The following is a 15568-nucleotide window of genomic DNA, read 5'->3' as shown; positions in this document are numbered from 1 at the left end:
GGATCTGGATTTCTGTTTCCGTCCCCAAATTCAGAATGCTTTAAGCTATTATTTCTTCAAGCAAATTTTCTGATCCCTTTTTTTTCTCTTCTCCTTCTAAGATTCCTATAATGCAAATATTATGACACTTGATGGTGCCACCAAGTTCTCTAAGTCTATTTTCATTTTGCATAATATTTTTTCCTCTCCCCTGCTCTGCTTGATTACTTTCCATTTCTCTGTCCTCCAGTTTGATTTGTTCTTCTGCTTTGTCAAATTTACTATTTATTCCATCTAGAGTATTTTTAATTTCATTTATTGTATTCTTCATCTCTATTTGGTTCTTTCTTATTCCATTGTTAAGGGTCTCACTGATGTCTTCTACTCTTTTCTCAAGTCCAGTATCTTTATAATGATGACTTTTTTAAAGTTTATTTATTTATTTTTGAGAGCAAGAGAGAGAGAGAGAGAGAGAGAGAGCGAGCAAGGGAGGGGCAGAGAGAAGGAGAGACAGAATCCAAAGGAGGCTCTGCAACATCAGTGCACAGCCTGGTGCTGGGTTCAAACTCATGAACTGTAAGATCTTGACCTGAGCTGAAATCAAGAGTCAGACACTTAACTGACTGAGCCACCCAGGTGCCTCTATGATCATGACTTTATATATCTCTATCAGGCATATTACTTACCTCCATTTTGCTTAAGTCTTTTGCTATGATTTTGTCCTGTTCTTTGATATATACTTTTCTGTATCCTCATTTTGTTTAACTCTGTGTCTGTTTCTGTGTGTTGGAAAAGATAGCTATATCTCCTGCACTTGAAAGTAATGGCCTTATGAAGAAGTCCTGTAGTGCTTTGCTGTGCAGTGTCCTTTGTTCACTGGAAACTGGCACTTCATAGGTGTCTTTTATGTGTGATGTGTGTGCCCTACTGTTGTGGCTGGGCCACTTTTTCCTTCAGTCCAGTCATCTGAAATGGCTCTCTTTGCCTTTTGTGGGCAGTGTTTGGTCCCTGTGGTGTTAGTGGGCCAGTCTGGGGATACCGTGGGCTTTAGTTGACTCAGATCAGGCATTTTCCAGAGACGCAGTAGCACCAAAGGGTGTTTTTCCTGTGGTGTCCTGAGAAGCTTTTTTTGTTGGGCGGAGCCTGCAAATCAGACCAGTTGTCTCCTTTCAGCCCACTGCTGGGTCTCTAACTAACTGGTATATGAGGTTATCTCTCCTTTTCTCTAGGGCAGGACTCACTTAGGAATGGTGTTGACACTGTAGTGCTGCTTGCACACTGCCTGGTCTATGGCACCTCTTTGTGTGGGCTCTTGCCAATAGCATATTGGAGAAGGCAGATCTGCTGAAGTACAATGCAGCAGGGTGCCATGTGCCAGGGCACCTACATCACCCAGACTGAGGCAGGCTGTCCAGAGGGGTGGATTGGTGGAACCACAGTGTGTGTGTGAAGCGGTGGAGGGTGAGGCAGTGCTAGCAAGTTAGGTAGGGAGTCCACAGTTGACGCTGTGTTTACCCTGGGGAAGGGAAATGGTGTTTGCCAGTTGTCTTCCTGGAGGAGTTCCCTAGAGATTTCTATCCCTCCAGGACACATTTTGAGATTAGTAAATAACTCACTCCTAGGCGTCTTTCAAACTGCTGCTTCTAGGTTGTTTGTTGTGCTGTCTCTTTAAGGGCAAGGACTCAGTGTCCTCTCCTTCCAGGCTCTCTCAGAGGCCAACACACTGTTTGTTTGTTTGTTTTTTAATTCCAGGTTTTAAGTCCTTCTGGTTGTAGGAACTTGGTGTTATGGTAATGTTATGGTGATTTGTCTTCTTCATGTGGGCCCCCTGTTGTGAGGGTTTGATTCTTTCCCCTCTATATGCCTGCAGCATCCCTCACTCTTGTGGACAGTCCCAAAAGTCTATTAGTTCCAACTGCATTGCCTTTCTACCCTTTTAGGTGTGGTCTCTTCTTTATATTTAGTTGTGGAGTTTCTTCTGCCAGTCTTCAGGTCATTTTCTGGGGTATTACCACTGATGTGAGAGTTATCTAGTTGTATCTGTGGGATGAGGTGAGCCCAGGGTCCTCCTACTCTGCCATCTTTCCAAGAAGTCTGGGAAGTAATTGACTTTTGTATATTAACCTTGTATCCTGCAACCTTGCTTATTACTGCTATGTAATTTTACCTATGATAATTGCATCATACGTCCACAGACAGTTTTATACACAAACATTCAGAGTTGCTTTATTCACAATGTCCAAAAACTGGAGCCAACTCAAATATTTATCAATTATGACTTGATGGAAAAACTCAGGTATATCCACATACTATAATACCATTGAGAATTATAAAGGAATAAGTTGATGATACATACCACATGTGGATAAATCTTAAAATAATATGCTTAGTGAAAAAAGAATATACCAGAAGAAAATAGACATACTGTATAATTACATCTATATAAAATTTGAAAGCAAAACAAACAAACAAAAAACAACCAAAACAAAACAAAAAAACCCAAACTAATCTACAGATGAACTACTATTGCTTGGGAAAGCAGGGTGGATTTCAGGACAAGACAATAAGTGTGTATTTCATAGTCACATGAAGAAATTTAATAAAAGGTATGTTTATTATCTTGGGAATTCTTTCACAGTTGAATACATATGGAAAAATATACTAAATTGTATATTTTAAATGTATTCACACTACTGTATATCAGAAAGGAATAAATTTGTAAAAGCATATGAAAAATATCCTCAGTGACTGCCATTCTTACTCATAATATAAGGCAAAGACATTAGCATTACCTGGGTGTTCTACATGTGGGGTTGAAATATCCTTGAACTTTTTCTTCTACTATTTCTCCTTTGCATTCTCCATATGACTCTCAAACTATATTCACTTCCTCATTTCTTTTAGATTTAAAAGACAGTGAAAAATGTAGTGCTTTTTTCTTCCAATTTCCTCTTATCAGAGTTTGCCCTGTTAAATCTCCTGTTGTTTTCAAATACTTTCTTACATACCATCTACTAAATGATGTTTTCTTGATAACCCTAAATAGAAATATACCTTCCACCACATACACAATAACCTCTCAGTCTGCTATCTTTATTTTTTTCCATAGCATTTATCTCTGTTTTACTATATTTATGCTTAAAATTTTGTATTGATAATACAGGCCAGTCTTGCCAAAATGCAATGAGTCCACCATAGCCAATTTCTCCAACAGATTAAAACTAAAATCTGAACAAAATACAAAACAGTTGCCACAGATTTCTATAAAGTTAGCAAATCAATCAAGTCAAAACAGGAAGTAAATTTTGAAGAAGCAACTTGTATCATGTAGGTTCTCAAGAAAATTTTTCCCCTATGTATTTCCTTCCATTGATTAGAAAGCAAGTATCCAACAGAGAGACAATAGATTGTACAGGGAGCAAAAATGCAAGATATACCTCATTGTTTTCTAGATAGAGAATCAGGAGAAATGTGTCTGTGAGCTGGAGACAAAGAGGAGGATCCTCCTATTTCTTCTTTGTTTTTCTACTAGATCTGACTGAAAGTTATATCTCAGTCACAGAATAATACAAACAGCTAAAACCCCAAGAGAAGGTTTATCTTTCTGGCCAGAAAGAAATAAAAAAAGAAAGAGAAATAAGGAAAATAAAGAAACAAGGAAATAAAGAAAAAAAGAAGGAGGGAGAGAGGAAGGAAGAGATGGATAGAAAAAGGGAAAGAAAGAAGAAAGAAAGGAAGGGAGAAAGGAAGGGGGAAGGGAAGAAAAGAGAAGGCTAATATTTGAGAATGTGTGTGAAATTCTTATTGTTATCCTTTGTTTTCTTTCTTCTTTCTTTCTTTCTTCTTTCTTTCTTTCTTTCTTTCTTTCTTTCTTTCTTTCTTTCTCCCTTCCTTCCTTTCCTACTTCCCCAAGGGCGGCCCAGTTTGATGATATGGTGATACATACCGCTAAATTTTACCAGAAAGGCTGTCTTTCTGGTCATGGAGATGCGAGAGGTGACTCCTGACAACTACAGAATGTGAAAATAATCCTGGAGAAGAGAGAGCTGAATAAGTAGCTCCTTAAATTCTGTATATGAACTGACACCAACTATGAGCTTACTCCTGAGCTGCACATGCATAGGACAGATCCAACAAAACACAGTAAAGGCACTGAGAACTCAATTACTATATAAACCATCTCCAAATGTCAGGAAGAGGGACAAAAGCATCCATTAGAAACATCACAGGAAGCAAGATAGGACTTGCAGTCTGAACATAACCAAATTGATTTCCCGGAAAAGATAAAATCAACCTTATACAAAGGATTTTAACAAGATCTATATTCAAAATGTTCATGATAAAATTTTTTTTAAATATTAAACATATGAAAAACCAGAAAACATGTGACTATCAAGGGAAGGAATGATCCACAGATTCCAATCCCAATATCAGTCAGACGTTGGAACTGTCATACAAAAACTCTAAAGCAGTTATGACAATTATTCTTTATGACTTAAAGGTAAACACTGTTGAAGTATGTGAAAGAGAGGTCGTACACAGAGATAACAAAGTATAAAAAAAGAACAATGTCATCATTTTATAAGTAAAAGTCTTAAATCTGAAATTCATCAGATTAGCTCAATAGCAGAATGAAGAAGAAAGTGTAAACTCGATTAAGAAAATGATTCAATCTGGAGAATAGAGAAAAAATATTAAAATCATGAACAGAGCTTCAAGGATGTAGAACACATAAAAATCTCTAATATTCATGTCACTGGTGTCCCAGAAGGAGGAAAAAAAAATATTGGGCAGAGAAATATATTTAGTGGAACAATAGGAAATTATTTTTAAACTTGGTATAAGGTATAAATTCATAGATTTTTAAAACTTCTTGATCCCTAAACAAGTAAACTTAAAGAACAGCATACATATAGAAAGAACATATTGAATTGGTAAAAATCAAAGATAAAGAAAATTTATTGCAAAAAGCCAGAAAAATAAGTCATTATGTGAAGATGAACAATTTGAATGAGTGTAATTTCTCATAAGGAAGCTTAAAGTCCGGAAGACAGTGGAACAGTATTTTTAAGCGCTAAAATTTATTTAAAAAAAACAGTTAACTCAAAATTCAATACACAGAGAAAATATATTTCAGGAATGCAGATGAAATAAAGGCTTTGCCAGCTGAGGAAAATCTGAGAGAATCCATCACCAGCAGCCAGTCTCAAAATGAAATTCTAAAATGACTTATGGTTGAAGAGAGGTTATACAAATTTGAAAATTAGGAGATCAGTAGTAAAGGGAGAGCAACAGAAATTATAATTATATGGTTAAATATGAAACTCACTTGCTCCAGTTGTTTAAGATAACTTTTACATAGCCTTTGTGGGGTTTCCATGCATGCAGATGTACATTTGACAACTGCAACATGTAGGGAAGTACAGGATCCCATAAAAGTAAGGTTCTTTTACATTTCACTTGAAGTGGTAAAATATTAACTCTAAGTCAATTGTGAAAGGTTAGGTATGTATGTCACAATCTGTATATCAGTGGTTCTCAGTCCTATTTGCTCCCAGTCAGACATTTGGTAATTTCTAGAGATACCATTAGTTGTTAGCAGTATCTAGCAGCCATAGACCAGAGAAGGTGCTAAACATCCTGCAGTGCACAGGACAAACTTTCCATCAAATTATTATCTGGCTGAAAATAGTAACAGTGTCACAGTTGGAAAACTGTGATCTAGAGCAATCCCTAAAAAATAAAATAAAATAAAATAAAATAGATTATAGCCAAAAACCAATAGATAAATTAAAACTCAATACTAAAACTACTTAAATCCAAAAGTAAGCAGTGGGGGGAGGGGATGAATAAGAACAACAAACAGATCAGACTTATGGGAAACACATACAAAAATGGTAAACTTAAGCTCAACCATATCATTAATCACATTAAATGGTACTGGTCTAAACACACCAATTTAAGACAGAGATAGTGAAATCGGATAAAAGAACAAGATCCAACTGTATTTGTGTACAAAAAAACTCCTTTAAATATAAATACATAGATAGGTTAAATTAAAAAGTTGGAAAATACATGCCATGCAGACAGTATGTAAAAGAGGTGGAAGTGGCTATATTAATATAAGACAAAGAATTCAGAATAAGAGATACTGTCAAGGATAAAGACGGATATTATATCAAGATAAAAGAAGATAAATGCATATGCACTTAAGTGCAGAATTCAAATTACATGAAGAAAATTGATGAAATGAAAGAAAATATTGTCAGATCCACTATTGTATTTGGAAAATTTAAGATTCCTCTTTCAGTATCCATCAGCAATCAAAAGGTGTGGGATACAACCAGAAGTAGATTAGACTAAAATTTGTAACATTAAATATTACTAGAAAAGTCCCCCTTATAATCAGTATACATTAATTACTTTCATTTACCATCTTTACTTATTGCCTATCAGCTTTACTAAGGGAAATAATTTGGCTTCTTTTGTTTACTGTCATGTCTTCTATGTCCATATAAGTGTTGGGCACATTACAGATACTTACTAGATACTTACTGAGTGGATAGATGAATGCAAAATCAGTCATCATTTTATTTTATTTGCTCATTTCAGGAATAACAGTTCTAATTCTTTGAAATTTTCCACAAGTTTGAAAGATACACAGTGTTTGCACTAGCAGTGGGAATGACTCACTTTGCAATCCATATCAATTCTCAAGGGAGTTCCTAACATGCACCCTTCTCATAAGTTGCAAGCTGAAAGCTCTATGGCCTACCCAACATTTTTCTCTTCTGCCCATCTCTCACCAACTTTCCCTATGGTTACAGTGAGAGGACAAATCAACCCAATGCAGACTGCCATCTGGATTATCTAGTTGAAAATTCCCCCATTAAAAAAGATAAAAAGGGGCATCTGGGTGGCTCAGTCAGTTAAGCGTTGGACTTTGGCTTGGGTCATCTCATGGTTCTTGAGTCCGAGCCCTGCGTCAGGCTCTGTGCTGACAGCTCAGAGCCTAGACCCCGCTTAGAATTCTGTGTCTCCCTCTCTCTGCCCTTCCCCAGTTCATGCTCTGTCTCTCTCTCCTTCAAAAATAAATAAACATTAGAAAAAAAGCCACAGTCAGATTGATGTTCTTATTTGGTTAATCTTATAAAATAAACTAATAAACATGTTTCATAAAGACACTGAGAAAACAAACACATAACACACAGAAGAATTATTTCACAGACTGAAATAATATCTTTATTAGGTGCTACAATATACTAGAAACAGTACTAAACACTTTGTAACCATTAACTTATGACATAGGTATTGCTGTATCTGTTTTACATATGCATGTTAGTTAAATATAACTTCCACTTATGGAAATAGTAAGTAAGAATTAAGATTCTAATACTTGGTCTTGCTGAAGCTAGAATCCAAGAAATTTATACCAAAGAATTACAGGAGGATGGGAATAAGTGGAAAAATAAGACCCAGAATTCTCAGCTGATTTTAGTCATGAATAATTGTTGAACACATTCTCGGATCTGTCTGGTCCTTACTCCATAGATGATAGGGTTCAGCATAGGTGGTACCAACAAGTACATGTTGGCCAGCAGGATGTGGGTGTGGCGTGGTATATGCTTACTAAAACGGTGGGTGAGGAAGGAAAAAAGAGCAGGGATGTAGAAGGTGAGGATGACACACACATGGGACCCACAAGTGCTGAGGGTCTTCAACCTGGAATCATTAGAAGGGAGATTAAATACAGTACGAAGTATCTGTACATAGGACAGAGAGATGCATGTCACATCAGTCCCAACAATTAAGACAATGACTGCCAAACTATAAAGACTATTGATGGAAATGTCAGCACAAGCCAATTTCACCACAGCCATGTGCTCACAGTATGTGTGGGGAACTACATTGGACTGGCAATATGGCCATCTCCTTACCAGAAACGGATGTGGTGTCATTAGTACTAACCCACGTAGAAGTGCCACTATGCCAACTTGAGCCACCACAGTATTTGTAAGAATGGATGTGTGTCTCAGCGGATTGCAGATTGCCACATACCGGTCAAATGCCATGGCCACAAAAAGCCCTGACTCGACCCCAGAGAAAGCATGGATGAAAAACATCTGAGTGAGACAGGCATGGAAGCCGATTTCATGATAATTGAACCAGAACATACCCAACATCTTGGGAAGAGTGGAGGTTGACAAGATGAGGTCTGTGATGGCCAACATGGAAAGAAAATAGAACATGGGTTCATGGAGAACAGTCTCAGCTTTGATGATAAAAAGGATAAGTATGTTTCCCATGAGCGCCACAATATACATTGAGCAGAAAGGGATGGCTATCCAAATATGCAAATATTCTAGGCCAGGTATGCCCATCAGGAAGAAGGTACTAGGATTGGTGAATGCAGTGGAGTTAAAGTCAATCATGGTGATTCTGGCTACGTGAAGATATAGTCTTGCTTTCTTTCCTTCCTTTGTCCCTGGAGTGGTCAAGTGCATATATACTCTGGTAAATATACAGTAGGATTACTTAGGTAAAATTGCAACTGAGCAATTTTATTCATATTTTAAGTCCTCCTTGGTGAGCTTCTCTGAAATTACATGTATTGCATTACTCACTGTCAGCTATTAATCTCATTAAGGACTAGCTTGAGTAAAGACTATCTCTTTAAGCTCAGAAACTCCACAACATTCTGCCTGACACTAAGTCTTCTCCTGTCTGTGATAGCCAGGCTGAGCAAAATCTCTTTTTCTTTTCTTTTCTTTTCTTTTCTCTTTTCTTTTCTCTTTTCTTTTCTTTTCTTTTCTTTTCTTTTCTTTTCTTTCTTCTTTCCTTCCTTCTGCAAAATTTCTGATAAATAACTCAAGTTCCTCACATTCTAACCAGGAACCTGTAACAATGCCTTCTCTGAGAAGTACCCCTCCAAAGTAATTATGGTGTTGGAGAATTTGGCATGAGATAAATTCTAAATAGAGATTTTTAAAAGCAAGGCATGAAGGAATAATAAGCATTCCACACTTGCAATGCTTCAAAGGACAATACTTTTGAAATTTGCTGCCCTGGTGAATTTCTGGCCATAAAAGAACCAGCATCTGATCACTTAAATGCATAATAGCTTTAAGATAGCAACAAAGTCATTGACCTTACATCCAAAAAGTATGCTCCCTGGATTTTCCAGGATCCCTGGAAAAATGTTACTTTGGCAGATTGTCCATGCTTTCATGATAATTCATACAAATATATATATATATATATATATATATATATATATATATATATATATGATATAAATAAATATATGCAATATTAATATAATATCTAATATACAAATATATAATATAAAATTTACATTCCAACATCTCAGTTGATACCAGCTGTTCACTGTGAAACTAATGGTTAGTATGTTATTTCTTACTAAATTATTCTTAAGCCCAGAGAATATACCTGCATACACTTACTTTCCCAGAGTTGGTGCCAGGTACCTTGTGGACCAGAATTTCTAAAGGATGATTGGGAAAAATGCCAAGAGCATCTTGATCTAACTTATTAGTGGCTAGTTCTATGTGGTGGGACTACACCAATTTACCTGTCAACAAGGAGGCAATCCAGAGAAGTCTCCAACTTATCTTCAGAGGGACCACCGTGTCTTCCTCTATTGCATGCTCTCAGTTTATTTTCAGCACAGCTGAGTCTCAAGAGTCCAAAGTAATTTGGAATATTTATGCCTGAGTTCTAGAAAGTCCTTCTTCACACCAATATGCTACAGTACCCTCATCACTGCCTCTCTCATGTCTTAGGTTTGAGTAAACATAGACAAGTTGTCTATATCCCTCCAGATTAATTGTGTTGTGTTGAATTAAAGCCAGGAATTCAGAGATTTGAATTATTCCCTCATGAAATGCTAACTTCAGATTTTATAGCTCCACTGGAGAGTCCCAACGGCTCAAGCACAGCAACAGATGTTTCTGTAGCTTCTGAGAAGTATAAATGGTGCCAGAGGAAGTACACAATTACTCTACTACATGATGTCCGTGGACAATGAAATTTGATTTGAGCGAGACTTTAAAATGGATTTTAAAAATCAGGAATAACTTTAAAAAGTTAACAAAGAGTCAGTGGAAATTTGCAACTAGTAATATGTTCTGGAGATTGTAATTCACTGCAAAATGATTATAGACAAAAATGTTGCTATTATAAACTTCAAGGTAGCTAAGAGATTAGATTTTAATTTTTCCTAACTCCAAAACAGAAATGGTAATAAGATAATAAAAATATACAAAATAAGATAAAAAAATAAGAAATGATAAAAAAGATATGATTAAAGGTGTTAGCTAATACTATGTGGTAATCATAATGCAATATATAAATCTGCCAAATTAACAACCGTACACCTTAAATTATACAATGTTATAAATCAACTGCATCTCCATATAGACACATTTTTTAAAAAGTTAATAGAGTTTCAGAAATCATAGAGATCTTAAAAGCAAATGGAGTAAAAAGATAGTTGGGGTGCCTGGGTGGCTCAGTCAGTTAAGTGTCCGACTTCAGCTCAGGTCATGATCTTACGGTTCATGGGTTCGAGCCCCACATCGGGGTCTGTGCTGACAGCTCAGAGCCTGGAGCCTGCTTTGGATTCTGTGCCTCCCTTTCTCTCTGTTCCTCCCTTTCTCTCTGTTCCTCCCCCTGCTCATGCTCTGTCTCTCTATCTTTCTCTCAAAAATAAAGATTAAAAAATTAAAAAAAAATACTCTTCGTGGGGCACCTGGGTTTCTGTGTCTCCCTATCTCTCTGCTCCTCCCCTGCTTGTGCTCCCTCTCTCTCAAAAGTAAAGAAATAAATATTTTAAAAAATACTCTTTGTACCTCAAATATGTGACCCATATCTTATGATAATCTATAGAGGGAAGGAAAGTTTGTGCCAGAAACAGGTATGGAGGGTGAGGATTTTGGAATTAGCCAGTAATATTTGTTTTAATCTTAAAATTCAAAAAGTGAAAGAAAGCGTAAACGTTACCCTAGGGAAAGAAAACACACTACCTAAAGTCATATTTTGCTCCATATATCCACTTCATAAACACCGCCCCGTAATTACTGAAAACAGCATGGATTTATTTTGCTGATAGTTTCACTAAACAAATAAATAAGAACAAAAAGAGGCTGATTTTCAAGTGAAAACTAGATAGTTATTGCCCTGATTATGTCTCTAAAACATCTTTTCCCCTATCAGGCTTATTTTTTCTCTTCATTGGAAGACTGTCGTTTTACTTAGAAACTGTCTATAAAAGCAAATTGCTATTTTGGATTGAAAACACTTACTGAACCTAGCATAAATCAATTTCTGTGAATGTGATCAGACTGATATGCAAAGACAAATATGAATATTTGGGCCATTTAAACGGACCTTGATTTATGGTTTTACTTGATCTTTATGTTACTCTCACTTTATAAAGTTCAAACAAAGCATCTAGCCATACCTCTCAGATGCATCGCCAGAGTGGCAGGCAGTGTGCACTACTTCAGAATTTAACTACCTCATTGACCATTACTTTTTGTCTTAAATACCTTTCAAACCTAGAAAACATTTTGTTCAGTTGCATGCACCAGTAAGCCCATAAAATATTACGTTTAATTAATTCTGTTCTTGTTTATAAATAGTCTCCATCTTAAATTCCCTAAGTGCTGCCTTTCCTTTAGTCACCTTACCCTCTATGGGAGACCCTGTAGATGCCCCTACAATTTAGCCATGGAAGTAAAGACTGGCATGGCAGGAGACCTTCCTGATGCTGCATCTGTGCTATGGTTGGAGTCCATTTGTTGCTCACTATCCTTGTCATATAAGCTATTAAGTATTTTTAATTCTTCTGTTTTTCTCTCGAGTAGAAATGCTTGTCTCACGTAGTCTATTTCTTCATCTGGCTGGGTTTTGCCTGGGGTTGCACTCATCTTGCAGACGCCTATAAGACAAACCAGCTGCCTGCTGCTTCTTGCTCTGGAGCCATAGGTTTTAGGAGGGTTATGCAAAATGAATGCCCCATGGGGATGGCTGTCAATGATCACCAATGAGAATGTCTCTCTTTGTTCTAGAGGAATCTCACTGACCAGACAGATGACAGACTTCTGAGACTTTTGCAGTCATTAGAGGACTAACCTCAGGAACCAATAATCAAAAGCGTGTGTGGGTACTAGGGTCACAATGATGATTGTTTAATTGTACTTTTGTGGAACTGAACATTGCAGATTGTATAAGGAAAACATCGGTCTTCACAGCATGAAGCTGAATAAACTTTCTATAGCCCCGCATTTTTGAACAGAGTTATCAGTATTGTTTAAAGCAGTGTGAATAAAGTGTTACCCATGCAGTGGCTGCCTCATAATCACCTGAAATGATCATCTTTACCCAGATATTCCCTAAAATTTCATATTTCCCCAGACGTTGCATGAGGTACAACAGCTTAGTTGATGCTAGTTCCTTATCTTAAAGAGGAGGATAATAATATCTTCTTTTCAGGAGTTATATAATATGAAAATTAATAAAGTAATTCCCCATTTACTGTTTGACAAATAAAAAGTCATTTTTTATTTACTATTACTTTAGTTATTTAATTTTGCCTTTCAAATGTAAGCCTGGGATTTCCATTTCCAAATGGATGTGAGGGACTAGGTAACAATGTCAAGTAGTGTAATTAAATTCCCTGTTGCTCTTTAGTTGCTAGCATTGGAAGGAATCTGTGAAATTAGAACTAACAAACACTGATGACCAGTGGATGAGGTATACCAGACATAAGCCAACACAGAAAACATAATGAGGCATTTTGTCCCCTTTTCTACCACTTCTCCTGTCCTTAGTCTTCTCTGACCAGTCTACACTTGCAGACTTCCCTTGCCATCCACTGTATCATTTATTTTGCCTCTGATGTTTATATTATCCATTGAGATAGCTTCACTAGAGTTCATAGGATAAATGATTTGCCAAAATCAAACAAAGAGCGACTAAGGATGTCTCAAAAGAACACATTTAGCACTGTGAGATTTAATATGTCAACTTGAATGGAAGGGAAAAAATATATATATAGTGCTATATAACATATTTTATCCCAGGATCTGAGTTTCCCTTCTTAAAGACAAAATTCCCTGTTTCCTTTTCTCAGTTAGTATGGTGTAAAAGGCCCCTATTTGATGTGTAAAGTACAAGGAAAGCATAGTGTTATTAACACCAGGAGTCTACTCCATAGATAGCGTTAAATATCAGGGATTGCATATCCCATTTCTTCTCTTCTTTTTTTAAATATTTAATTAAAAAGATATAGATATATCGATATGCAGATAAATATGCAGACATATATTTCTACATCTCTGATTACCAAAATAATCTAGAATACTTTGAACGAAAGGCTTTTAGTCTTCTGGAAACAGAGGGAACTAAGTGGCTAATGCTTCTAAATGGACAGAGCTTTGGTGTTAACACCAGCATTAGTGTCTTTAGGTAAAATGTGATGAACCTCATGCTGTAGAGGAAGACCTGTTTTCAGAGTTGGCTCTGCTAGTATTGGTTGTATAACTATTTTCATGTAATTTCATCTTTACAATCTCAAATTTCCTGAACTTTAAAATATGAATACTAGTAGTACATATATCATATTGTCTATATGAAGCTTAAATGAATTAATATGGTTATGGTGTTTAATACAATGAATAACATAATAATCACGTTAATAAGTGGTAGTGGCAACTAATCATGATGGGAATTGAAGTGGTAATAATAAATGGTACATAGATTGTCCTCCTCTGAGACTCATTGGATTTAAAGATTTCCTCATTGGAAAGGGAAATCCCTTACCCCCTACAGCCAGTTGCCTTTAGGGAGTTCCAATTATGTCAGCTGGTCTAGGCTATAAATTTGACATACAAAGATGGATAGCAGGGACACCTGGATGGCTCAGTCGGTTAAGTGTCTCTTTGTTTCTGCTTAGGTCATGATCTCACTGTTGGTGAGTTCAAGCCCTGCATCAGGCTCTGTGCTGACAGTGTGGAGTCTGCTTGTGATTCTCTCTCTCCCTCTCTCCCTGCCCCTCCCCTGCTCTCTCTCTCAAAATAAATAAATAAACTTCATAAAAAATGGATAGCAATAAAGCACTGACCATGGATGACTGGTAATTACGTCTAGATTTCATTACAATAAAAATAAAGGCAAAGTTCATGTAGATGAAAGCAACATCCCCCAAAAGCAGCTCTATTTTTAATAAAGGTATATTTAAAATAAAGTAGTTGCTTTATTTTTAAATATTTTTAAAATAATTTTTATTAGGGGGCACCTGGGTGGCTCAGTTGGTTAAGCATCTGACTTCGGCTCAAGTCATGATCTCGCAGTTTGTGAGTTTGAGCCCCGCATCAGGCTCGGTGCTGACAGCTCAGTGTCTGGAGCCTGCTTCAGATTCTGTGTCTCCTCCTCTTTCTGCCCCTCCCATGCTCTGTCTCTCTCTGTCTCTCAATAATGAATAAATGTTTAAAAAATGTTTAAATAATTTTTATTAAGTTTATCTATTTCTTTTGAGAGAGAGAAAGAGAGAGAGAGAGAGAGAGAGAGAGAGAGAGAGAGAGAGAGAACAAGCAGGGGAGGGGCACAGACAGAAGGAAAGAGTGAATCCCAAGCAGGCTTCCCACTGTCCACACAGAGCCCTACCTGGGGCTTGAACTCACAAAATGTGAGATCATGACCTGAACCGAAATCAAGAGCTAGATGTCAACCGACTGAGCCACCCAGGCACCCTATCAACCGAAGTATTTTATATCAGTCTATACAGATACACTGTGTGTGTTTGTATGTGCGTATGAGTGTGTCTGTGTGTGTTTACTCAATTAGTGAACAGTATGAGAAAATGTTTCACAATTTGTATAGTGAAGAATCAGATACAAGAATTTAGATAGTTGAGGATTTCTAAATTTGAACTTAAAGGAATATGTGGGGACATTTGTTTTTGGACAAGTTGGAGTAACAGGAATGTGCATGAAAGAACTAAAGTACCATAAAATATATGAAGTAAAGGCACTCAAGGTATTGGACATCAGATAATGAAAGACAATGGAATCTGTGGGATGGGAAACTAATGAGGTTATCCTTTCAATTGCCCAAGCTTACTGCATAGGGAAAGTTACCAAAACACATTAGGGAAAGGTAGAGCCCAGGCAGAGTACAACATGATTCTTAAATTCATGATCTGGAGGTGGGATTCTTCTTCTTTCCTCTTTCAGCTTTCTTCTTTTTTCTTCTTCCTCTTCCTCCTCTTCTTTCCCTTCCTCTTCTTCCTCTTCTTTCTTCTTCTCCTTCTTCTTCTTTTAAGATTTCTGTTTGTTTGTTTGGGGTGCCTAGGTGGCTTAGTCGGTTAACCATCCAACTTCCAAGCTTGGCTCAGGTCATGATCTCACAGTTAAGTTCATTGAGTTTGAGCCCTGCATCGTGTGCTGACAGCTCAGAGCCTGGGGTCTGCTTTGGATTCTTTCTGTGTGTGTCTCTCTCTATCTGCTCCTCCCCTGCTCATCCTCTGTTTCTCTGTCTCTCAAAAATAAATAAACATTATTTTTTT

At 36.9% G+C, this 15568-nt stretch overlaps 1 protein-coding gene across 1 annotated transcript; it reads right to left on the bottom strand.

The window, feature by feature from the left end:
* Positions 1 to 7463: 7463 nt before the first annotated feature.
* LOC132662375 (olfactory receptor 52E4-like) lies at positions 7464 to 8483 on the bottom strand. The gene has a single exon (XM_060607849.2). It carries the CDS (start codon positions 8481 to 8483, stop codon positions 7464 to 7466), a length of 1020 nt encoding a protein of 339 aa, XP_060463832.2.
* Between the last annotated feature and the right edge of the window lie 7085 nt (positions 8484 to 15568).

Source organism: Panthera onca, chromosome D1 (assembly GCF_046562875.1).
Source record: "Panthera onca isolate mPanOnc1 chromosome D1, mPanOnc1 haplotype 2, whole genome shotgun sequence".
Taxonomy (NCBI): domain Eukaryota; kingdom Metazoa; phylum Chordata; class Mammalia; order Carnivora; family Felidae; genus Panthera; species Panthera onca.
Note: the sequence above shows the minus strand (reverse complement) of the source record. Positions and strands in the feature narration are given on the sequence as shown.

Bases quoted from the DNA above. Each gene is read 5' to 3' on its own strand.
- LOC132662375 (XM_060607849.2), bottom strand. From the start codon at position 8,483: ATGCACTTGACCACTCCAGGGACAAAGGAAGGAAAGAAAGCAAGACTA.